This window comes from Lithobates pipiens, unplaced genomic scaffold, assembly GCF_037356315.1.
Source record: "Lithobates pipiens isolate NorthernLeopardFrog02 unplaced genomic scaffold, aLitPip1_a1.2 Scaffold_22, whole genome shotgun sequence".
Lineage (NCBI taxonomy): Eukaryota > Metazoa > Chordata > Amphibia > Anura > Ranidae > Lithobates > Lithobates pipiens.
The window spans coordinates 139,790,809-139,817,290 of NW_027507784.1; the positions used below are offsets into that span (position 1 = coordinate 139,790,809).

Consider the following 26,482-nt stretch of genomic DNA (forward strand, 5'->3'; position numbering starts at 1 on the left):
CAGTGCAAGTTCTGCGATTGCATGCTCTATTTCTTCTATTGAGATTTCACGCTGCAGATCCTCAATTTTTTCTATTGAGAACATGGGTACCGCTGTTTCCCGTATATAGTTTCGTATCGCCTCACCCTTATTCCCTTTCTCCTTATATTCCTGATTTTCTTTTATATTATATAACTTGGAGTAGTAAGTATGAAAGGTTTCAGATATTTCCACTGGGTCATATGTCATTTCCCCATTTGGTTTTACAATTTTTTCTATGTAACTTAAGGGTTGCTGCTTTTTTAATGTTCGGGCCAACACTTTCCCTGATTTATTTCCGAACTTATACCACTGTGTTCTATTTTTGTCTCTTATCTGTAGGGACTCTTCATCAAGCATTGATTGCATTTCCATTTGTTTTTCCTTTAATCTTATTCTATCAAATGGTTTCATACTCCTCTTATGTAACTCCTCTAATTCTCTAATCTCTGTTTCCAATTGAGATTGTTTCAATATTTTTTCTTTTTTTCTTCTTGCTCCATGCTTGATGAATATTCCCCTCAATACACATTTTAATGTTTCCCATTGAATTGGGAATGATGTTTCATCTCCTTCATGAGTTATTAAAAATTCTTTTATAGTTTGTTGTATCTCTACCTCACATTTATTATCTTTGATTAGATTATCATTCAATCTCCATATCCCACTCCTTTTCTTTGTCACAATTACTGCAAACTCTAGATATATTGGGGCGTGATCTGACCATAGAAATCCCCCTATCTCTGATATTGGCTTCATTATTAAACCTTCCCTATTTACAAAAAAATAATCTAATCTGTGGTATGAGTTGTGAATATTTGAATAGTATGTATAATTTTTCTCCATTTGATGTTGGGCCCTCCATATATCAGTTAGCTGGTATTTTCTCAAGACATTTTTAAATTCCTTTATTTTAATGTTATTCTTTTTTTTTTTGCATATTAATATTTGTAGTGTCCCTTTTTATATCCATCAGGAAATTAAAGTCGCCTCCCACAATTACTATTCCCTCAGCTTTCTCCATTGCCTCTGATAGGGCTTTTATTCCAGTCTCTATTTGCCCATAATTTGGAAGGTACAAATTTATTATTGTAAATATTTTTCCATACAGCTTAAGTTTTATTATTAATAACCTCCCATCCTTACCTTCATATTTTTGTATTATTTGGACTGGTATATCCCTATGAAACGCAATCGATACACCTTTTGATTTAGAGTAAGGAAATGTATCATGTATCCACACACTATAATTTCTATTATTTATTTTAGGTATGTGATCTGATCGAAAGTGTGTTTCTTGAAATAGCACTATATCAATTTTCTGTTTATTCATAAAATTCAATATTTGATTTCTTTTAGAGTGGGAGTTTAGACCTCTGACATTAAAGGAGCAAAACCTTACATTTCCCATAAAGAAAAAAAAAATAAAGAAAAAAAATAATAAGAAGAACTCGCAAACACTTACTATACTAACACAAATATCACTTAATACCTTCCAATCTACTTCCTTATCCTACCCAATCCATTACCACTTATTCGCCCTAAAATTTACACCCACATATACTCCAACCCACCCCTTTGACACCTCTTATCCCCTAATTATTGACTATACTAGTCTATCTTACCCTAGGTAAGGTCCCTATTGAGGGGGGTATCTAATACTGCTGATCTAACTTTACTACCATTCGGCCGTTACATGCTATTTTTCCATTCCTATTCGAATTATTCTCCTTTTCTATATACATCTATTTGCCTTATCATTTATTTATACATCTTCCATCTTACCATCAAGCTTTGAGCTATTTTTTCCCCTTCCAACTATAATGAGGAGACCATAGGAAAATAAACCAGGGGAGAGAGAGGGATATGGTGGAGAGTAGTGAAGAGGGGGAGAGGAAAAAAAAAAAAAAAAAAAAAAAGGGGAGGGGGGAGGGGGTAATATTACACACCCATTACTAAGTGTTTAATTAAGGTTAGATATACCACTACATATCTAACATATCCAAACTATATATTAACCTCCCATATCAATAGTGTTTTATTAACCCTAAATTAACATAACCAACCCCAATGTGTATATTTAATAATCTTGTTAACAAATTAATTATTACTATTAAGGCCTGTGACATACCAAATATAATACATCCATACAATTTAGTGACTCTTTCTTGCCTTTTCGACTTACTTCCTTTTACCCATTACCATTATACCCCCCTACATCCCCTCCCTCCCAACACCTATCCTCACCACCCCTTCCACCCTTTACCCACCTATATCCAACCTCCCCCCCCAATCCACTCCCCCTCCCCTCCACCTCAGCCCCCATTTCCCTCCTATCTCCTTCTAATAAAATCCTTAGGCCAGTCTAGTATTTTCACTTCTGGAAGCTGCAATTTCTTCTGAAAGTCCTCTAAATCAGCCATTTCTCTAAATATTACAGTCTGTCCTTCATGCTGAACCTGTAGCTGAAAGGGAAATTTCCATCTATATTGCTTATTTTTAATCCTTAACTGCTCCAATAATGGTTTCAGAGCCCTTCTTTTATCCAATGTTAATTTAGATAAGTCCTGAAAAAAAAGCAAATTTGATCCTTCATACTGTATATGATTATTTTTCCGTACTGCCGCCATGATCTTCTCCTTAGTTTGAGGATAGTGAAGTTTACATATCACATCTCTAGGCATATTGACATCCCCTTTTCTTGGTGCCATAGCCCGGTGCACTCTATCAATTAATATTTCTGCTTTTGATAAGTCCTGCAATATATTACTAAAGATCTTTTGAATTACTTCCAGGAGCATTTCTGAAGTCACGCTTTCCTTTAAGCCTCTTATTCTTATATTATTCCTTCTACTTCTGTTTTCTTGCTCATCCATAGTACTTACTGCTTGCTTTAAATCCTTTTCTTGCTCTTGCATTTTTTCCTTCACCTGCTTTAGCTCCTTCTCCAAACTTTCCATTCTTATATTCATACCTTCTATTTTACCATGCGTTTCCAACGCAATTGTTTTTATCTCTTGGATTTCTGTTTTATACGCTTTCTCCATCCTCTGAACATAGTGATCCATATCCACCCTTGTGGGTAAGGAGGTTATATAAGCTTTAATATCCCATTCTTCCTTCTCCTTCTCCTTTTTGTCATCTATTTCCATTTCCAGAATATCTATGGGGGAACTATTTATAGGATGATCTACCATTTCTTCTCCTGATATACCAGATACTAAAGATGATTCCACATCTTCCACAGAGATGTTTTAATAAACTTTTACAACCTAAAGGCCTGTACACCTGATCTGAATATCGTACGACAGATAGTACAACCTTTTTTGCTTAATAGTCGTAGTAGATATTGAATAGGTAAATAAAGTCACGAAAATTCTCGTATGACAGAAAATCAGAAGTGATGTCATGTGTTGTAATGTATTTGTATTGTATTTTCAGACGACAACTATACTAACTAAAGGAAAATCATATGATCTGGTTTTGTACGAGGAAAATTTTCGTGCTTGTCTGATCGAATAATATCGGATGAACTGTCGTGAACGGCTCTCGAAAGTAGTATACACGCGATCCAAAAATCGTACAATTCTTCCTCTGAGTTTTCGTACGATATTCGGATCATGTATACAGGCCATAAGACAATGCAGTTCTACAAAAAAGAAACTCACAAACTGTACTAATAAAATGTTATGCCACTAGCTAATTTGTATGAATCCGAGAGCTTAAAATGTATTTTTCTATACCTTTTACATCTGCTGTGGCTGCTACTTCCACCGTTCAATTCAGGCCTATTACGTCAATAAAAATATCAGATTTCATGCTAAAATTACCTATAAAAACATTTTTTCAAGTTGAAATGAACCAGAGCTCTGCTGTTGTATTTAAGCCAAACTGAAAGTAAAAGTGTAAAATTCAATTACACATTCAAAATATATGATGCCAGAATATGGTCCTGCTGATGCTGTATATGAAGTTTGTACTGTTCAACAACATCACATACCGTTTTAAGGCTACTCCCAAGCATATCATTTTAAGGATTGGTGTTTTTCTTTTGTCGTCAGTCACATTAAAAAGACCCTCTCCCTGCTGTATGATAGTTTGAAAATGTTTTTGCATTCCTAAATGTCCTCCATGGCAGTGAACATCTCCCCATGGCCATTTTTTTTTATAGCAGCTTGCCTATCAGCCTTGAAAATGGCGAGAATTTAATTTCAAGATTCACCAACCATAAACTTTAATGGGCTAAGCTTGGGTTTCACAGATTTCAAGTAGGGTTTGGCTAATTTACCAGCAAATTGAACCCAGGCAGATACATTCATCCCTCTTAGAGAAGCCAAAGGGACCCAATATTAATTGTTAAGTAAGAAGGCTGGCTGTAGGCTAGCCTGTATTTGTAGGAGGAGTCTGAGGGCTTTATATCCCTCCTCCTCTGTCTGATCCTGCATCGGCTCGAATTCAGGGTTACAGCCGACACATGTAATTTCCGGGTTCACTGGCTGGCAGCGTCACTTCCGGTTTCTTTCCAGAATGGTGGTCAGCCTGCAGGAGTCTCGTGGCGGTTCTTTTCCTGGTGCTCACACTGGTCACCATTGGGGGGGGGGCACCCACCTGCTTACTCGACCCGGTGCTCATGCCGGGCATCAAGGGGGGGTTGCCAATGACGGGGGGGGGGCACTTGCAGCACAGTAGAGAATGTCCACAGATAATCCCAGTGTATGTGGACAAGTCCAGGGCACTCTATATATCTGAATGGCCACTAGCATGGAACATGTTCTGGGCATTATTCTTTAAGGCAAATACATGTGGGCTAAACATGCTCTCCATGGCCTGCTACGATTGCAAGACAGGATGGATGTCAGCCCACCCCCAGGTCCTGCTCTTCCTACATTCCTGTAGGCAAGGTCAGCATCCCCTTAGACCACCGGTCTTGTCCAGTATAGCCCAGACACCATGAACCCCCAGGACAGTCCCAGCAGTCAGCTGTCACCCACTATCAGGTGTCCCCACCTTGCCTGGCTGGGGCTGCTGATCACCCACACCAGGCGATGTTGATGTATCCACTATCACATCCTCCTGTGTAGTGAGGAAGGGGTTCTGCCACACCGTCCAAGCATCGGGCTGTCTCCGCCCTCTTCTCATGGTAACTCATTCCTTACTGGTTCCTGTCATGGCAGTAAGGACACTTCCTAGTACAGCGCTCCCCACTCAGGAACATCCCCCCTCCTCCATCATCACAGGCTCTAGAGTTTCCATAGAGCTGGGGAATGTAGCTTCCTGTTTGTACTGAGCATGCACAGACACACTCCCAGCTGAGATTGTTACCTGATAGGAATGAGCCACAGTGGGGAACTTTTCTGTCACTTCAATAATGTTATAACAGAGGGGTCACAAATCACGGGGGGGGGGGTGCAGAAGACCAGCAGGTTCATCGGTCAACACTTGTGAGATCTGTTGCAGCATCTCTCCCTGCAAGCTTCTGGGGGAGGGGGGTCAATGAGGGCAAGGACTGAGAAGGGGCGGCTGTTTGGTGTGGTAGCTCCACTTTCATGGTCATTTCATGACTTATGCTTCACATCGTTCCTTTATTAGCTTGTTTCTGTCATAGCGGATACTGTTATAGCTGTACTGTCATAGTGGGCACTGTCATAGCGGGTGCTGTCATAGCGGGCACTGTAATAGCGGGTGCTGTCATAACGTGTTTAGTCATAGCGTGTTTCCGTCATAAAGTGTTTCAGTCATAGCATGTGTCTCAGTCATAGAGTGTTCCAGTCATAGCGGTTCGGTCACAGCGTGTTCTGTCGTAGCATGTTTCTGACGTAGCGGTTCTGTCATAGTGGGTCGGTTATAGTGTTTCCTGTCATAGCGTGCCCTGTCATAGTGTGTTCCATCATAGCGTGTCCCGTCATAGCGTGTCCTGTCATATCGGGTGCTATCACATCGGGTCCGGTGATAGCGCGTTTCAGTCATATCATGTTTTAGTCACAACGCGTTCCAGTCACAGCCGTTCTGTTATGAAGTGCTATCATAGCGTGTGGCGGTCATAGCGTGTTCATGTCACAGCGTGTTCCAGTCATAGTGTGTTCCAGTCATAGCTTGTTCCAGTCACAGCGTGTTCCAGTCACAGCGTGTTCCAGTCATAGCGTGTTCCAGTCATAAGCATGTTCCATTCATAAGCGGTTTCTGTCACAGCGTGTTTCTGTCACAGCGTGTTTCTGTCACAGCGTGTTTCTGTCATAGCGGTTATGTCGTAGCATGTTCTGTCATAGTATGTAGGTACCATGCAGTCACGGCATACATAGCTGTATCTTAATTTGTTTACATGTCTCAGCGTACCTTTCGTTCAGGTTTCTTGTATACCTGGGTTTAGTTAGCTAGTGCTCTCATCCCTGGATCTGTCACGTCTACAGATCCATATGGGCTGAGGTTTTGTTTTTAAATGATTGGTGACCACAATCTTCTCGCCTGTATACCACACATCATACAATGCATGTTCATTTTATTACACCTGTACAACTACCCAACACGGTCTGTGGGTACACTAGCCCTGAGTGTTCAGTTTTAAATGACCTATCTCTGCACTGCAGGTTACTCAGGCTCACTTACTACATACACTAGGGTGGGAGGTCATCATCAGCTTAATTCACGCCCTGTGGTCTTGCCATTATTGCTTACATCCCTATACTCAGGTAGGCACAGAGGGGTGGTGTTCTCAAGTCTGGTTGTCTGTTGTCATTTTCTCTAGTTTGTGTTCCCTTGGGTTGGGCATGCCACACGTTTCGGAAGCAACTAATTCATGTTCATCCCCTCAACCCCACAAGGGGGGGTTCAGAACATCATAGCACTCTGTCATCAAGGAATTGGTACATTCTTAAGCACAGCAGAACTTTGTCACAGGGGTTTTCCTTTCCCGGCCATAGCCGGGAAGGCGGTACACTTCGGATTGTTTCCAATTCTGTCCCAGCTATGCCCATTCACCAGCATGGAACATGTTCTGGGCATTAGTCTTTAATGTATATTCATGTGGGCTAAACATGCTCTCTACAGCCTGTTACAATTGCAAGACCGGATGGATGCCAGCGCACCCCCAGCTTCTGCTCTTCCTATATTCCTGCAAGCAAGGTCAGCATCCCCTTAGTCCACTGGTCTTGTTAAGCCTTCTGGTTCAATATGTCTGAGCCAAGTAATGCTCCTTGTCAGAGGCTGTGTTTGAATCTCCCACCCCTGGTCTCCAGACAGCCCCTGCCAGAAGAATTTTTCAGGCCTACACGCAGGCCTCATTACTATCTCGTCTTTCGTATGTAGTATCTTGGCTTCTGCAGACATTGACAGTCAAAGTCATGCTTTCATTGTCAATCAAGTTAGTGGAGGCAGTAATTTCCAAGTTGTGCTTGGTCTGGTTCTTCAACTTCGTTCCAAAGATGGTCGGTCAGCCCACCAGGGTCTCCAGTGGCAAGTTTCCAACATCATTTGTTACTTTTTGGCTGCCTCTTTCCTGCGGAAATATCCGTGGATTTAACGATTCAGCACTTTCTACAGTCCTTGCTTTGACACCTTTGCCAAGCACTCCATTGGATCTTGGGTACCTGCAGGGGTGTCAGAGGTTAATTAATTTAGTTGATGTCCTGTTACGTGGAGACCCTGGTTACCGCCCAGGGATCTGCAGTCTCTCGCAGGATATGTGCTGAGCCAACATTCTTTTGATGGCCCACACTTTGGGTATGCTGAATCATGCGATTAAACTTATTACCCAGGATTGGGACTGGCCCTCCTTCCCCTGTTTCAGGACTCCGATGCAGTTGTCAGGTTACAAGCAGAAGCACGACCTGATTTAAATCACGTGGGACCAGTTGTTTGTGTGTCTGGTATGTTTTTCTTTATGTTTATCAATGCATATTGCCACAGCGTATTGGCCTTATCCGCCAACACTATCAAACATATCTATCAGGTATCCAGCAATTCAAACCCCTGCAAACTCCTGTCAGTTAGTCCATTTTTGCTGCTCACCCTCTCAAACTTCCCCATACCAAGAACAGACAGACAGGCCAGGGGTTCATGGGAATTTCACAGAGCTACTTGACTGATGTCTGTTTTGAAGTGTTTGATCTCCTCTGCAATTATTTCGCAGGGGCTCCTCGAGTCAGCCCTTGCTCCCTTTTCCCCCACGTATCTTCTCACTACAAGCAGTTTGTTCCAATGCCTGTGTTTTCTTGGAAAATAGGCTTTATACAAATCATTTACGGGACATTTGTTTGGCTTCTGGGCAGTTTCGCAGGTTCCAAACAGTAGGGTCCCTTCTTATTATCAATTCATGGGACACTGTTTTTCCTCCTGTTAAAGATAATATATACCAGATCCATATACTGAAGCCATCCGGGCGTACGCTACTCTACTAGACGGATTGTTACCTACCCTTCATCAAGCTTTCTTATCACACCTACTTTCTTGTCTTTTTGTCCTCTTTTAGGCGTACTGACCAGCTAGGTCAAGGCACACCTAAGGCCTTGGTAGTTAGGGTATCGCATTGCAAGTGAAGACTCTGACTACAAGTAAGAAGACTGGACCGAGGCCAGCCTGTAGTTGTAGGAGGAGTCTGAGGGGTATATATCCCTCCTCCTCTGTCTGATCCTGTGTGGGCTTGTATTCAGGGTTCCCACCCACCCGTTTCCCACAAACCTTCATATACTTTTACACATCGTACATTTTCATATTCCTACATTCAGGATATGCCCTCTTTTAGGCGTATTGACCAGCTAGGCCAAGGCACACCTCAGGCCTTGGTAGTTAGGGTATCACATTTCCTGTGTGTTTCCCAGAAGATGACGGGACCATTCAGAAAGCACTGTAGAAAACACGCTGTGAAGCCACAAAGCTTCAATTCCTGTTTCCCTTAGTAAGAATGCCAGCGCCTGCACCCGGAGCCAATGGGTTGACTTCAGGTGCTGACATTTCAGGCTCCCATGGACAGGTGTATTTATATTAAAAGTCAGCAGCTACAGTATTTGTAGCTGCTGACTTCATTTTTTTTCACCCAAGCTGGAACTCCACGTTAAGTGTGGAAGTTTAGGACAATTTTTGATTGTTTTCCGAAGAAGTCTCAATCTAGAGTATGCCTTAGTGCTCTGAATAGACAAAACATCCCTTGTGATTTCAAGTTACTTTTAGTATGTTAAAGGGATAAATAATGGTGAGGGAGATAGAACTTTTACCTGCCACACCATCTTCACGAACATCTCCGTCCTCCATGAGGTGAACAATCGGCAGGACAGCAGCACAGATGCACGCTGGGAACACAGGCTGTGGTGGCTGAGACACATGATGATTTGCGTTATGCTCTGTAGCATGTTCCTCATCTGATTAAAGTAGAAAAAGTGTTTCTGCACTTTGTTCTCATTATAACTCTGGAAATGTATGAATAATGGTACTAGCAATGGTTGAGACTGACCTTCAGCGCTGACTGCAGAGCGCATTGACCACACAGAGCCACGGCGGAAAGAGTAGTTACGGTGAGACGTGCTTGAGGTGCAGGATGGACTCACTGATAGACGACGGGAATTCAAGTTGGCAGCTTCTTCTACTGGCAATCAAAATTGGAGAGGTGAAACCTGCCCTATTTGACCAGAGAATTGTAAATAGTACACAATAATGACCTCTGTCAACAGTTAGTCTTTCAGTGTGATAGCCTTGAACCAACATTCATAATTAATATGTAGTCAGTCAACTAAATATATAGAAGCAAGATAGTGTTAAAGTATAAATCCAGTCAAAAAGTTTTCAGTTTTGGATAGAGTTTGTGAGATTTTCATATGCTTACTATCTCTAGCAACACAACAGAAAGCACCCAAATGTGAGGGAAAATCCAATATCTGACAGTTGTTGCTGGAACATATGTCCTCATTTGAAGATATCACTAGGCTTGTGCAATTCGTTTTGTAACGAATCGAAATTCGGCCGAATTTTGCATCAAAAAATAACGAATAACAACGAATACGAAAGAAATATAACGAATGAATTTGACATGATTCGGTAATTCTTTAAAGATCTAATGAAACAAAAGGTCAGCTCAAAGTAAATCTTATAGTCCAATCAGCTAATTAATTTTGTGCCGGAGGATGGATTACTGGCAAAGTGCATTCCTGAGAACTGAGTTAGCAGGGTGTTGTATTGTATTTGAGCCGAGGAGAAGAGACGTTGTCATTGTGTGTGTTAAAAGCTTCAATAAACAAACGACTTTCCAAACTAGGAATCATTATCACGAATGTCTATACATACATAAATAACGAATTTCAACGAATACGAACGAATTAATTCGACACTCTACGAATAATAACGAATTATCCGAAAACGTATTAAGGTAACATAACGAATATAACAGAACGAAATTATGTATTTTAGGAATGACAACGAACCGAAACTAAACAAAATTTTCCATTGTGCACAAGTCTAGATATCACCTCTACTCCAATTCTAGTGACAATGATAACATTTTGGACTCTCCCCATCATAATTTCTTCCATTGACAGTGGTCCCTAGGACAAATACTGAGGTTATAATAACCCAATTGGGGCACAAACCATAATAAAACATTTCACAGAGGTTCTAATACTACCTGACTCTATCCAAAATTAGAAGAAACGATTTGGCTGAAGCTGGACTTTAAACTCTGGCATTAAGGGAAACATTAGCTATATTTGCTTCCGTTGATCCCTCGGATTTGAGATGCAGGTGTCCTTACAAATTCCAACTTCATTCTTCCTTTTACATGAATAGGATAATTTAGATCCCTCACATATACTGCATATAGTTAGAAGAGATAGAGTGGATATTTTTTTCATTTTGCCAGATAATATATACATGCAGTTCTTTGAACTATCTTCTTAGTTTCACATATAGCTTTTTGCCTAGTTGACAAAGATAAAACTTCATGTGGTACAAGTAATGGTATTTGTTTTCATTTACATATTTTACAGTGTGTATATGTTTGTGTATCATTATTGCAGGCTACATGCACCAAGCACACCTTCCTCCTCCTGTTCTGAGCTAGGAGAACAGGTTGGTTCATAGCAAGCCTCCTGTGTGACCGGTATTGCAGTGATCAGACTAGCCTCCCTCCCCAACCTCTTCTTCTCTTCTTCTTGTTGTAGGTTCTTGAGAATATGTTCAGCCCTCTGGTGGGATCGGGACACAGCACGAGCAGAGAATGATTTCTAGAGTTAAAATATTGTAAGAGCACATTCCATTATACAAGCTTAAAATATTAGCAATAAAGAATTTCTCAGGAAGAGAATGAGACACTATCTATACAAAAGAGAGTCCTCTGTTGTATAATTCAACCACCACCACATGACTTATATAGAGTAGATAATCGTGTGATAGTCAATTACTTACAGACTGGTCCTCACTAATTGGGTCCTGTACGCTTCCACTACTCTGTGGAACCCAGGGCGGATCAAACATTGGTACTGATGGCATACCCAAGATGGGAGAGGGTAAAGTAAAGTTTATGCTGGGAGGAGGGATCTGTAAATTTAGATTATTGATAATCATCATTTGAATGATGCCATACGATCACATTATTGCATCTTAGTCAAACAGCGTGATATTTTGAACCTTATAGATCTGTTGGGCTCCCTCTTCCATTCTTGGCCAGACTTGATATCTGAACCTCCAGAGTGTGTGGAACTTTAGAATAGCATTCAGCCTCTGCCCTGTTTCTGGGTGCTGGAATTCTGATGTTAACATCTCAGAGACTGCATCTGGTACCTTGACAGCACAAAGTAAGAACATGGCAGCTGCAAGAAAGCAAGGCATATTCAATATACCATATACATTGGCAACAATGAATGCTTTATGATAAAATTTCCTAGTTTAAGATTATTAAACCCAGTGCCAGACATTTAAAAATTAACGGTTATGGAAGGTGATATCCAAATGGTATTCTTCTGACTGTCTCTCTGTAGAAAGAAAGGAGAAAGATTGTGGAAGGAGGTGTTTATTCTTTTTCACACAGAAAGGAAAAAAGGGGCTACAGGCATAAAATAGTTAACATTTGTGTACTATATTAACTCCAGTCACAATTGTTTTCTTCGTTTTTTGTTTTGTTTTTGTATACATAAGAGAATAGTTTTACATTTGTGTTTTTTTTTCTCTGTCTGTGACTCTGTTAGGGAGATCTCACCTTATTTCCTAGTGAAAAATGTACTAGAAATGAAAGGGGGGAGGGGGGTTAATGGGACAGATGTTAATGATAATGCCCCCTATATCCTCTTGCACCTATTTATCTTTACATCCTCAGTCAGATTACTCCCATCTACCTGCTCTTCTTTTCAGTGTTTACTTGTCCTTAGTGCTCCTGCTCACTATAAGATGAACTGAAATCTTCCTGCACCAGTAAACTTTACACTCTAATGGCTTTCCTCTCCAGTGTCGCAGTTCTCCCCCACATAATTTATATAGCTGTCTTACAATCTCCCCTTGTGTGTTTGCTTTTCTCCAACTTTGCTCAACCTTTATTGTCTTCCTGTGCTTACACAGCCACAAAACGCAGACCCTAATTCACAGCAGACAGACTGCATACTCATCACAGAACCCATGCAGATCCCATACTAACGCTGAACAGAAAATCTAACAAAATTCATCCACTTACACTACATACTCTCCCACTGTGACTGTTGTATTCTGACAGCCAGCTGTTAAAATACCCAAACAGCAGCTGAATCTGATTGGATGCCACTGCTGTTCGACTAACAATCTTCCACCCAGCTTCTTTGATTTTTCAAGCAAGGGATGTCAGTAGTGCCGAATTTACACCAGGGCACTTCAAGTTCAGAAGCCCCCTCAACATAGAAATTTAATTATATGACGAATAAAAAGTCTGAAATGATTAATAAACCACATTTGTTCTAAACAATAAATAAATATAAATAAATATATATAAATATATAAATAAATAAATATATAAATATATATATATATATATATATACATTCATGGCCGAAATTGTTGGCACCCCAGACATTTTTCCAGAAAAGCAAGTATTTCTCACAGAAAAGTATTACAGTAACGCATGTTTTGCTATACACATGTTAATTCCCTTTGTGTGTTTTGGAACAAAACAAAAAAAGGGAGGAAAAAAAGCAAATTGGACATGATGTCACACAAAAAAAAATGGGCTGGTCAAAATTCTTGGCACCCTTAAATTAATATTTGGTTGCACACCCTTTGGAAAAAATAATTGAATTAGTCGCTTCCTATAACCATCAATAAGCTTCTTACACCTCTCACCCGGAATTTTGGACCACTCTTCCTTTGCAAACTGCTCCAGGTCTCTTATTGGAGGGGCGCCTTTTCCCAACAGCAATTTTAAGATCTCTCCACAGGTGTTCAATGGGATTTAGATCTGGACTCATTGCTGGCCACTTTAGAACTCTCCAGCGCTTTGTTGCCATCCATTTATGGGTGCTTTTTGATGTATGTTTGGGGTCATTGTCCTGCTGAAAGACCCAAGATCTTGAAAGCAAACCTATCTTTTTGACACTGGGCTCTACAGTGCAACCCAAAATCTTTTGGTAATCCTCAGATTTCATGATGCCTTGCACACATTCAAGGCACCCAGTGCCAGAGGCAGCAAAACAACCCCAAAACATAATTAAACCTCCACCATATTTCACTGTAGGCACTGTGTTCTTTTCTTTGTAGGCCTCATTCCATTTTCAGTAAACAGTAGAATGGTGTGCTTTACCAAAAAGCTCTATCTTGGTCTCATCTGTCCACAAGACATTTTCCCAGAAGGATTTTGGCTTACTCAAGCACATTTTGGCAAACTGTAGTCTTGCTTTTTTATGTCTCTGTGTCAGCAGTGGGGTCTTCCTGGGTCTCCTGCCATAGCGTTTCATTTCATTTAAAATGTCGACGGATAGTTTGCGCTGACACTGATGTTCCCTGAGCCTGCAGGACAGCTTGAATTTCTTTGGAACTTGTTTGGGGTTGCTTATCCACCATCCAGACTATCCTGTGTTGCAACCTTTCATAAATTTTTCTCTTCTGTCCATGGTCAGAGAGATTAGCTACAGTGCCATGGGTGGCAAACTTCTTGATAATGTTGCGCACTGTGGACATAGGCAAATCTAGATCTCTGGAGATGGACTTTGAGATTGTTGATATTTTTCCACAATTTTGGTTCTCAAGTCCTCAGACAGTTCTCTTCTCCTCTTTCTGTTGTCCATGCTTAGTGTGGCACACACAGACGCACAATGCAAAGACTAAATGAACTTCTCTCCTTTTTATCTGCTTTCAGGTGTGATTTTTAAATTGCCCACACCTGTTACTTGCCCCAGGTGAGTTTAAAGGAGCATCACATGCTTGAAACAATCTTATTTATCCACAATTTTGACCAAGAATTTTGACCAGCCCATTTTTGGAATTTTTTTTTTTGTGTGACATTATGTCCAATTAGCTTTTTTCCTCCCTTTTTTTGTTTTGTTCCAATACACACAAAGGCAATAAACATGTGTAAAGCAAAACATGTAATAGCAATAGCATTACTTTTCTGTGAGAAATACTTGATTTTCTGGAAACATTTCTGGGGTGCCAACAATTTCGGACATGACTATATATATATATATATATATATATATATATATATATATATATAGTTTCGAAGAAGACACTTATTTTTTTTTTCTCAATTTTATTGACTCTAAGAACACGTTATTTGGGACTAGCAAGTCATAAAGCACAGTTATGCATTACACTACAATGTTTACAAAAGGTCTTCCTTCTTGCACTTAGCATCTGCAAAATCTTTAACTAACTCCTCAGACTGTATCATCTGGAGGACAAGGCTTTCGATAGCCAGTAGGCACAGAGCACTTAGTCTTTCATGGGTCATCATGGTTCCCAGATAATTCGTTATCATTGCCAATTTGCTGAACGACCTTTCCCCCAAACAACTAGTGACCATCATGCTCAAATATATACTAAGAGCTACATTACCGCCTGGAAAGATATAAGCAAGCCCTTCATCATGAGCTGGAGTGAGACATTACCAAAGCTCGGCAAAGGCTGCAAACTGGACAATTTCCTCAACAAGCACATTACTGAAGTCTTGAAAATAGAAAATACATTAAATTTTTTTATAAAGGAAGTCTTGGGCCCCATCTTGCAGGGGGGCCCGGGGCTGTCGCCCCTTTTGCACCCTGATATATCCAGCACTGGATGCCAGGCGGTAGGTGACTGACAGAGCCACCCTTGGAGTAAAGTTTGGCTGGTTCATCAGGAAATGGGCAAAATTCAATCAGTGTATGGCCAGCCTAAGTCACAGAATAGAGACAGATATCACTCAGTCACACTTAGTTGACACAAAAAATTCCAATTTCCTTCATTCTGCTGGGACTCTGATGTCTCCATAAAGAGAACCTGTTACCACAGTAAAAAAAAAAAAAAGGATACAAAAAAAAGGCAAAGTAATATAAAATAGCAAAAGGGTGCCCACTTTTCACTGCTTTCCTCCTATGTCCTGCAAATCCTTTCTGTACACTGTGTACACTTTCATAGCATTCTCTCCCCACAATCTCTGTCAAACATTGTGTACAATGCAATACCCTCTGCACCCCCCTTTTGCACATATTATCCATCATTAATCCGTATACACTCCTCTCCTGCACATGCTACCCACAGTCATACTCTCTGCAATTATTTGCTATACATTATGCCCACTGCCATACCCTCATCATCCTAACCTTCTCTGCACATATGGCCCAAGGCCATACCCTCAGGACTTTACTCCCACACCTGCTGTCATATCCTCCACACGGCTCTCTTGCACATACTGCCATTGTCATACTTTCTGCACTTCTCTCCTTCACTGATAGTGCCAGCTCATATGATATTTGTTCATTGCTTGTCTAGAATAACCACACTTTTGTAGCCAGAATAAAATGACAAAATTAACCAGGTTGTCCCAGATAAGTAAGACTAATGAAGTCTATTTCATAGCTGTCTGGCATCCTAAAAACCTTCCTTTAGGCTCGGTTCATACCTAAACTGGCTGCGGATGGCACAGGAACCCTGTGTATCCCTGTTCTCCGTTTTTGAGGGATGAATCAGGGCGAAATCTTTGCCTGAATTCGGCCCTGAAACTGAGCCAAAGATGCACAGCTTTTCTGTGCAGTGCACTCCGGAGCCGCCCCAGGATTATGTGAACTGGCTCCATGAGAGCCGGTCACATGCTCCTGCTATGCGTATTGGATGTGGAGAAAGCTGCATCCAATTTGCATAGGTACGTCCCGGCCGGGACCTCCATGAGTCCGTTCACGGGTCTCGCAGACTCGATCACCGTGGGGATCCCCGCGATCGTCTCACGGGGAAGAACGGGGAGATGCTAATGTAAACAAGTATCTCCCCATTCTGCCTAGTAACAGTGTCACTGATCTCTGTTAACTGTGATCGGAGCAGAGATCAGTGACGTGTCAAACACAGCCACACCCCCCCACAGTTATAAACACGCCCCAGGACACACTTAACCCCTCCCTGCCCCCTAGTGGTTAAACCATTCACTGCCAATGAAATTTTTACAGTAATCAATACAATTTTATAATTAATGCCAATGGTCCCAAAATGTGTCAAAATTGTCTGATTTGTCCGCCATAATGTCCAGATAAAAATCACTGGTCGCCGCCATTACAAGTAAAAAAAATTATTAATAAATATGCCATAAAACTATCCTCTATTTTGTAAACACTATAACTTTTGCGCAAACCAATCAATAAAAGCTTATTGTGATTTTTTTTTTACCAAAAATATGTAGAAGAATACGTATCGGCCTAAACTGAGGAAAAAACATTTTTTTATAAATTTTTGGGGGATATTTATTATAGCAAAATGTAACAAATAATGCATTTTTTTCAAAACTGTTGCTCTTTTTTTGTTTGTAGCGCATAAAATCAAAACCGCAGGGGTGATCAAATACCACCAAAAGAAACCTCTATGTGTGGGAAAAAAAGGACGTCAACGTTGTTTGGGAGCCATGTCGCACAACCGCGCAATTGTCAATTAAATCGACGCAGCGCCGAATCGTAAAAAGTGATCTGGTCTTTGGCCAGGAAAATGGTGCGGGGCCTAAGTGGTTAAAGAGGAAAGTTTCACATTTACTTATTAGAGCAGGATAATTCCTTTAATCCTTGGAAAATTTTCAAAAGTACAGAAAATAAGTACTGTCCTAGCTAAGAACCACGATCAGTGCTATTTTGTTGAGTCCTAGGGCAAATTTCCTCCAAAATAATCTAAAGTGTTAGTTATCCTCAAGTTGAATTTTTTTTTTTTTTTATGTTACTATGTACAAGGCTAGTGGACACCACTGAATTGTAATTTACTCTAGGCTCCCTTATGTGGTTAAGTAATATTACCTCTTGGCTTGGTAAATTATTGGAAATACTTGTGTACGATAGAGGTTATTGGATTTTTACACTGGATTCACCCCAGTTTAAATGCGGAGTGAAATATTCCTTGTTTACCACTAGATGTCCCCACTGTTCTATGTTAATAAATAGAGATAGCAAACTTTGGAGTGTTACGTTTTTTAAAACATTTTGGCATTACAGGATTTACATTTTAATAGGTGTACAGTATGAGTATGTCAGGCCAAAATATTCTCATGTTACACATGTTAGGCCTCATGTACACTGCTGCTTCTATATTTTGGAGCTTATGGTGTTTTTTGCTAAAGCACATGAACACAACTCAGTAAAAGCGTAAATATCCATGCACACATAGGCTTTTAGCCCTTCTACCACACGGTCGGAGATTCCGTCGGAATGTGTCCGATCCGAGCGTTTTGTCTGACTGTGTGTGGTATGCATCAGACTGTTTCCGTCGGAATATCCGTCGGACCAAATTTTCCAACTTGCCGGAAATATTTTCCGACAAACTGCTCCGATCGGACATACTCCGATCATGTGTAGAGAATTCCGATCGGACAAAGTGCCACACATGCTCAGATCAAATTCCTACATCAAAGCTATTGGCTACTAGCATGAACGTAGTCCCATCGTAACGAAATTACGTCATCACGTTCTGAATTATCGGATTTTCCAACAAGTTTGTCCGACCGTGTGTATGCAACAGTTTCGGACAAGATCCTGGACAAAATCCGACGGACAAAATCCGATGGATTTGGTTGTCGGAATGTCCGACCGTGTGTACAAGGGCTAAGAGAAGTTCAGGCATAGCTCCCAACTGTCCCTGATTTTGAGGGACTGTCCCTCATTTTGAACAATGTCCCTCTATCCCTCTTTCGTCCTCATTTGTCCCTCATTTTTGGTCTGATTTATATAGTTGTATATAAAATGCACTATTTATCTATCCAAAAGTGTTTTACAGTGCTAGACCTTTCATTCAAATTCAGAATTTCTGCATTTGTAAATTCCAAAAGCCAATATAAAGGAATAGTGGTGGTAAAAAAACACTTGTGGGTTTAACCAATCATTTTTTGTAGAATTCTCCTTTAAGGGGGAGATGGCAGGGGGTGTGTCCTATGCCTACATACTTTTTCTAATAGGTGTCCCTCATTCCCATCTCAGAAAGTTGGAAGGTGTGGTTTAGGTAGAGCAGAGTTTAGAGGCAGTCAAGGCACCTTCTCCTGAATGCAGAAGAATCACGTTCAGGAGAGGAGTTTTTTCAAAAAGGATACCAGAAAAAATGTCTGAAACAGGTTGCGGGGTGAACCTCTGCTTTCAAACTCCAATTGAGTGTAGCTTGTTTTTGCCTTCCCCAGGTTACTGGGTGGTCTTGGCCCCTTAAGAGCAGGTAAGTTAGATTTTTGACCCTGCAATAGCAGTCACAGTTTCTTCTTAAAGTGGTTATTGTGACAGACCCAACCAGGACAGGGGCTTTTGGAAGGGACTGCGGGGTGGCCTCTTGCCTATGGACTATGGGCCCTGGCACTTAAGGGAACACTACTCTTTGGGAGGTGTGTGCCTGGGGGACCCTTGGAGTGGCCTTGCTTCAGGTTTAAAGTCCATGCCTCCCCAAAACACAGACTCTGGGAACTGGAGGACCCAGATACATATTTGAGGCCTCTATGCCAAAACCAGCAAGGAATGCTTCAGTCTGTGAGACTCAGAGCAGATGTTAATATGATCAGCTCAAAGTAACCTCATACTGGGGTCTCCTGCTATAGTCTGTTTATTAAGGTGTTAAGTGTATTTCTGTTAAAGTGTTACTAAGCCAACAAAAGTAAAATCACTCTGTATATGCAGTAAAGCATGTTTGTTATACTCACTGTGGAACTAAGGGGTTAATCCTCTGCATTGTGTAAAAAGGCTGTTTGAACCTGCCTTCTCTGATCCCCCCCTTCTTCCACAGTCCCCAAACCATCTTCTGATAGAACAGAGCCTTGCGGGCACCCTGAACATGCTCAGTTTGATATGTGTATGTGTATTGCTAGAGAGTTGTTTTTTTTTCTTCTGAGGGTGCATGTGATCAACACAGGAACAATCAGAACTGCCCAGACAGAAGGTCAGGGGTCATGCAGCCTCATAGGACAGCCAGAGTAGAATGGAAAACTCCTCCTATAAGCTTTAATCAGACACTGGTAGAAGCACAAGACTGCTGATGAGAAAAGGTATTTAGCAGTTTATATTTACTAAAATTATTGCATTCCCATGTTCTGTGTACTATGGGAGACCAGATATAGTGAATGCAGGGCCCTGGGTTTAGCACAACGTTAAGTATGTCTCTACCATTGTGTGCCTTTTAGGTGTGCATTCCCATTATTAACTGAGTCACCTATTGTTTCTATCTACCTGATCATCTCTTGAATAGGTGATTAATATCATGATAACTGAACCTTGTTATTGAATCATTGTGGGATGTTTATACTTATGATAATGTGTAATGTACTTTGTATCCGGGGTTGTGGGCTTTGTGCCGAACAGTCCGGGCGTGCATTGAGCCACCTAGGTGGCTAGTTGTTTAATTAGCTTAATGTTTATGTTGGCTGTTCCTTGGCTATGTTAATTATATTCAGGGTGGATGAAAATGAATGATTTAAAAAAAAAAAAGATTTTTTGGATTTAAATAATTTTTTTTTTTTATTAAATTTATTTTAATAAAATGCTTTTGGAGTAAAAATCTATATAAAGATAGTTTTCTATTTCAAATACAATAATAATTGACTTTATTCAGTATGAAATTGAGCTTAGTTATGAAGCATGAGGCTGTATATTCTGCAATATTTACATTTTTGGTAAACTCATTCAATGAATCCAGATAACATACACTGCATTGAGGCATTCACACAATTTCACAGTAACCATGAGATAAAACAAAGTTCAGGAATATTCCTTTATCCCATTGTTTTGCAAATCTATGTACACTGCAAACTACGATTGAATCAATTCTGATATCGCTGTTTTACTAACCTTACAGGTTATTATTCTAAATAGGAAACGCTCATTTTGTTTTAAAATATTAAAGTTTCTACCAGCGAGAATAAGCTCTTGCATTTAAAGAGCACCTGTCACTTCAGATCCATCATGGCAGCGCCTGTTAGTAGCCATTCACTCACCTGCTGCCGCAACGTTCCTCACCTTGTTGTGCCACTGCCACATCACCATTAAAGTGAATGGGACTGTTGGTGAGTCAACAGCGGGTCAGAGGAGAAGCCACTGTAGGGCAGGGATGACAGTTACTCTTTAAAAATTATGATTTAAATCAATCCTTTTTACTAATGATTTAAATCATGATTTATATTGACTTGATTTAAATCAAATCCACCATGATTATATTACTGTTTACAGTTTGCATTGTTAGGGTAATGTGATCAGGTTCTACCTAATCTTCTGTGCTATATATTCTGTGTGAATTTTTCAAAAAAGAAGGTTCCAATTTTCATCTAAGCTATAATACCCAATTCCTGTGTCCAGACTGGAGGAAGCAATATCTTGACACGGGCACCAAACCTGGGTGCTGGACGGTTCCCTCACAGTTATAAAGCCTAAACATGCTTTACCTTAATCCATTCCTTGCATTAAAGCAGAGTTCCACCCAAAAGTGGAATCAGCCTCCTTTCCCCCTACGGTGCCACATTTGGCACCTTTTGAGGGGGAGGGGGGAGCAGGTACCTGTTTTTTACAGGTACCCCTCCCCACTTCTGGGAGATCTCACCACAGAGATCACTTGCAAGTTCAGCCCCCTCCTCCATCCTCCACCGCCGGGCCATTCAGAAATCAGAGTGTGCTTTGAGCATGCCCAGTGGGTAACCGGCTGTGAAGCCGAAAGGCGTCACTGCCGGGTTCTCTCTGGAAGCATCAGCTGGGGTGCCAACATCACTGGATTCCAGGACAGGTAAGTGTCTTAATATTAAAAGTCAGCAGCTACAGTATGTGCAGCTGCTGACTTTAAATTTTTTGCTGGGGTGGGCAGGACTCCGCTTTAAGGTAAAAAATAGTATCATCACCCCCCCCCCACCCCCCTTTTACTTAGCTGAACCCTAATTCAATCCAGCGGTGTGCACATCTGCAGCTCCTCTCTCTCCTCACTTCCTGGTCTCACAGGCTTTGCTGAAGCAGCAAACTGGCTTCCACTGCTGTCAATTAAAGCCAGCGATGAGGGAGCAGGGGGCGGGGCCAAATACCTCTGTCTGTATCTATAAAAGCAGGCAGCGAGGCTCAGGTGTGAGCTTGCATTAATGCCCCCATAGAAAACAAAAGTCAGAAGCGCTGGTGGGGGACCAGAGAAGAGGAGGTTCAGGACTGATTTGTGCAATTCCATTGTATGAATCTATTTTGTTATTAAAAAAAACAAAAAAAAACCATTTACAATCACAAGTCACAATGGATCTTTCCGTCTCTTGCTGAACAATTTATGACCATGACCCGCTGATAGCAGCCAGGTAACTTAAACCCAAAAGCAAACATATATTTTATTGCAGCTTACCAATTCTTAGATGTGATGACTGCATTTGTTTTCTTTTTTGCCTTTCTTTCATTTACTTTGACCTCGTGATTCAGAGTAAGTCTGTTGTTTTTCAAAAAATCATGCTGTCCGATAGATGTAGCAGTTAGAGGGATGAGACAAACCATTTACCACTGACAGAGGTGCTTACAAGGATCAGCTTTTAGTTACTTAACACGGAACTCTGACAAAAAGGGAAAGTTCTGCTTTAAAGGCTTTTTTCTATTATTCCAGCTGCCCTATGTACCAATATACCATTAATGTATTTCTTTTGCAAAAAAAAAACCAAAACACAGCTTTCCATTTATTGTACACTCATTTACCTCACTATCGTGTATGATCCCTGACTACCTCATGCATGCCACTTTTGGGAGTCCTCTTTGTGGTTGCCTTTCGGTAAACTCTGCCAAAGATCTGAAACACACTACTATTGTGTTACTGCTGCTTGCTGTATCTGTTTGTATGTTTATATATTTTCTCTCTTGTAGAACAATTAATAAGCTCCAGAAGAAGCATTCAACTGCTAAACATGTAGAGCATTTTTTTCTTGCATTCTACATCATGTTCGCAGGATTACAATGATGTATAATGTCATGCATTTATTGTCTTAGAGAGATGTCAGTTTTGCATTTTTTATTGCAAAAAAGTTTTTAAATGTGACTGTTTGCACCATTATGTGTTTAATAAACTATTATGTTATTTTTTATAATTGATGCATACAAAGTCCATTTTTTCTGCACTTTATCTTGATTTAAAAAAAAATGACCTCACTATCATGGCTGTTTCAAAACACTTTTCTATTACTTCTGCCTTATTTCCTGGACAGACTATAGGCCATGACACAGGAAGGAGTCGACCAGCTGACCTCATTAGCACACCTCATTAGTGAACAAATGTGAACTTGGCCTTAAAGTCCTCCTCGGCTCCTCCCTGCCAATTTGAATTGTTTCTCTCTCTTTCTCTCTCTCTCTGTATGCTCTCTCTCTCTCTACGTATGCTCTCTCTCTCTCTGTCTCTCTCTTTCTGTATGCTCTCTTTCTTTCTCTCTCTGTCTCTCTCTGTTCTCACCCTCTCTTTCTGTATGCCCTCTCTCTGTATGCTCTCTCTCTCTCTGCTTTCTCTCTCTGCTCTCTCTCTCACTGTATGCTCTTTCTCTCTGTGCTCTCTCTCTGTATGCTCTCTCCCTCTCTCTCTCTCTCTCTGTATGCTCTCTCTCTCTGCTTTCTCTCTCTGCTCTCTCTCTCTCTGTATGTTCTCTCTCTCTCTGTGCTCTCTCTCTCTCTCTCTGTATGCTCTCTCTCTTTACTCTCTCTGTATGCTCTCTCTCTCTGTATGCTCTCTCTCTTCTCTCTGTGCTCTCTGTCTGCTCTCTCTCTTCCTCTGCTCTCTCTCTCTGCTCTCTCTCTGTATGCTCTCTCCCTCTACTCTCTCTCTGTATGGTCTCTCTCTGTATGATCTTTCTCTCTCTGTATGGTATCTCTCTCTCTCTCTCTCTGTATGTTCTCTCTCTCTGTATGGTCTCTCTCTCTCTCTGTATGGTCTCTCTCTTTGTATGGTCTCTCCCTCTCTCTCTCTCTCTCTCTGTATGGTCTTTCTCTCTCTGTATGTTCTCTCTGTGTTTAACTATGTCAGAACCCCCTGCACTCTCTCTGTATGGTCTCTCTCTGTGTATGGTCTCTCTCTCTGTATGGCCTCTCTCTGTATGGTCTCTCTCTCTCTCTCTCTCTCTCTCTCTCTGGTCTCTCTCTCTCTCTGTATGCTCTCTCTCTATCTCTGTATGGTCTCTCTCTCTGTATGCTCTCTCTCTCTCTGTATGTTCTCTCTCTCTCTCTCTCTCTCTCCTTCTCTCGCTGTTCGTTCTCTCTCTCTCTCTCTCTGTATGTCCTCTCTCTCTCCTTCTCTCTCTCTGTATGCTCTCTCTCTCCTTCTCTCTCTCTGTATGTTCTCTCTCTCTCCTTCGCTCTCTGTATGCTCTCTCTCTCTGTATGTTCTCTCTCTCTGTATGGTCTCTCTCTCTTTCTGTATGATCTTTCTCTCTCTGTATGGTCTCTCTCTCTCTCTCTCTCTCTCTGTATGGTCTCTCTCTGTATGATCTTTCTCTCTCTGTATGGTATCTCTCTCTCTCTCTCTCTCTCTCTGTATGTTCTCTCTCTCTGTATGGTCTCTCTCTCTCTCTGTATGGTCTCTCTCTCTGTATGGTCTCTCCCTCTCTCTCTCTCTCTCTGTATGGTCTTTCTCTCTCTGTATGTTCTCTCTGTGTTTAACTATGTCAGAACCCCCTGCACTCTCTCTGTATGGTCTCTCTCTGTGTATGGTCTCTCTCTCTCTGTATGGCCTCTCTCTGTATGGTCTCTCTCTCTCTCTCTCTCTCTCTCTGGTCTCTCTCTCTCTCTGTATGCTCTCTCTCTCTCTCTCTGTATGGTCTCTCTCTCTGTATGCTCTCTCTCTGCTTTCTCTCTCTGCTCTCTCTCTCTCTCTCTCTGTATGTTCTCTCTCTCTCTGTGCTCTCTCTCTCTCTCTCTGTATGCTCTCTCTCTTTACTCTCTCTGTATGCTCTCTCTCTCTGTATGCTCTCTCTTCTCTCTGTGCTCTCTCTCTGCATGCTCTCTGTCTGCTCTCTCTCTCTCTCTGCTCTCTCTCTCTCTCTGCTCTCTCTCTGTATGCTCTCTCCCTCTACTCTCTCTCTGTATGGTCTCTCTCTGTATGATCTTTCTCTCTCTGTATGGTATCTCTCTCTCTCTCTCTGTATGTTCTCTCTCTCTGTATGGTCTCTCTCTCTCTCTCTGTATGGTCTCTCTCTTTGTATGGTCTCTCTCTCTCTCTCTCTCTCTGTATGGTCTTTCTCTCTCTGTATGTTCTCTCTGTGTTTAACTATGTCAGAACCCCCTGCACTCTCTCTGTATGGTCTCTCTCTGTGTATGGTCTCTCTCTCTCTGTATGGCCTCTCTCTGTATGGTCTCTGTCTCTCTCTCTCTCTGGTCTCTCTCTCTCTCTCTCTCTGTATGCTCTCTCTCTCTCTATCTCTGTATGGTCTCTCTCTCTGTATGCTCTCTCTCTCTCTCTCTCTGTATGTTCTCTCTCTCCTTCTCTCGCTGTATGTTCTCTCTCTCTCTCTGTATGTTCTCTCTCTCTCCTTCTCTCTCTCTGTATGCTCTCTCTCTCCTTCTCTCTCTCTGTATGGTCTCTCTCTCTCTGTATGGTCTCTCTCTCTCCCTGTATGGTCTCTCTCTCTCTGTATGGTCTCTCTCTCTCTCTCTCTCTCTCTCCCTGTATGGTCTCTCTCTCTCTCCCTGTATGGTCTCTCTCTCTGTATGGTCTCTCTCTCTCTATATGGTCTCTCTCTCTCTCTCTGTATGGTCTCTCTCTCTCTCTCTGTATGGTCTCTGTCTCTGTATGGTCTCTGTATGGTCTCTCTCTCTCTCTGTATGGTCTATCTCTCTGTATGGTCTCTCTCTCTGTATGGTCTCTCTCTCTGTATGGTCTCTCTCTCTCTCTTTGTATGGTCTCTCTCTCTGTATGGTCTCTATCGCTCTCTCTCTCTCTCTCTCTCTCTATATATATATATATATATATATATATATATATGGTCTCTCTCTATCTCTGTATGGTCTCTCTCTCTCTCTCTGTATGGTCTCTCTCTCTCTCTCTCTCTCTCTATATATATATATATATATATATATGGTCTCTCTCTCTTTGTATGGTCTCTCTCTCTCTCTGTATGGTCTCTCTCTCTCTATATATATATATATGGTCTCTCTCGCTCTCTCTGTATGGTCTCTCTCTCGCTCTCTCTGTATGGTCTCTCTCTATCTGTATGGTCTCTCTCTCTGTATGTTCTCTCTATGTTTAATGATGTCAGAATCCCCTGCACTTCCTCCACTAACAGCTCACCTGTCCTGCAATCTGCTAAGGACGGATTTCAGGAAGTCATGAAGTGATTTCTGTTCAGGAAACTGCTGGCTGAGGTAAGGCCTGATTCTGGGGAGAGGGAGAGTGTAATCTTTGCTCTAAAAAAGATACATTACAGCTGTACTGATACATAGAGAAATTAGAATTTAGGGGGGGGGGGGGGGGAGTGAACTTAGCCTTTAAATTGTGTTAGCTTGAATTTGTTTCAGTTGTTAATGTATTTCATTTGTTCTGCTAGTACATCTAACACTCCCCTCGCCCCGCACTGACAATGCTGCCGTCCAAAGGTGTCTCTGTTGCTCCTTCTTCCAGAGCGTATGCACCCTAATACAGAAGGTGTGCTACTGACTGGATCACCAGGTGAAAACAAAGGGATGAAAGCCTAAAAAGGAAAACAAATGCAGCCACCACAACTAATTATTGTCTGTGTTGCTGTTGGAGATTTTCAAATTAGAAAAAAAGTGTGAATTTTGGGTGTACATTGTATACATCTTGTATACATCTTGTGTAAAAACATTAATATACAGAGCCTTTTAATTATGGACAGATTACTATATTTTTTCACTGAACTGTTTGTGTGGCTCCCACAGCGATGGTTTGGATC

At 41.2% G+C, this 26,482-nt stretch overlaps 1 protein-coding gene across 11 annotated transcripts in view; it reads right to left on the reverse strand.

Annotated features, from left to right (window-relative positions):
* UNC80 (unc-80 subunit of NALCN channel complex) overlaps positions 1-26,482 on the reverse strand; it is a 318,404-nt gene that overhangs the window by 156,759 nt on the left and 135,163 nt on the right. For 9 of the 11 annotated variants that reach the window (XM_077448370.1, XM_077448371.1, XM_077448372.1 and 6 more), the window contains 5 exons: positions 11,626-11,807; positions 11,404-11,535; positions 11,036-11,222; positions 9,461-9,592; positions 9,225-9,368 (listed from right to left, as the gene is read on the reverse strand). In XM_077448370.1, coding sequence (XP_077304496.1) covers positions 9,225-9,368; positions 9,461-9,592; positions 11,036-11,222; positions 11,404-11,535; positions 11,626-11,807 — 777 coding nt within the window. The remainder of the gene's footprint in view (positions 1-9,224; positions 9,369-9,460; positions 9,593-11,035; positions 11,223-11,403; positions 11,536-11,625; positions 11,808-26,482) is intronic. The other 2 variants (XM_077448364.1, XM_077448363.1) reach the window with 2 other exon arrangements.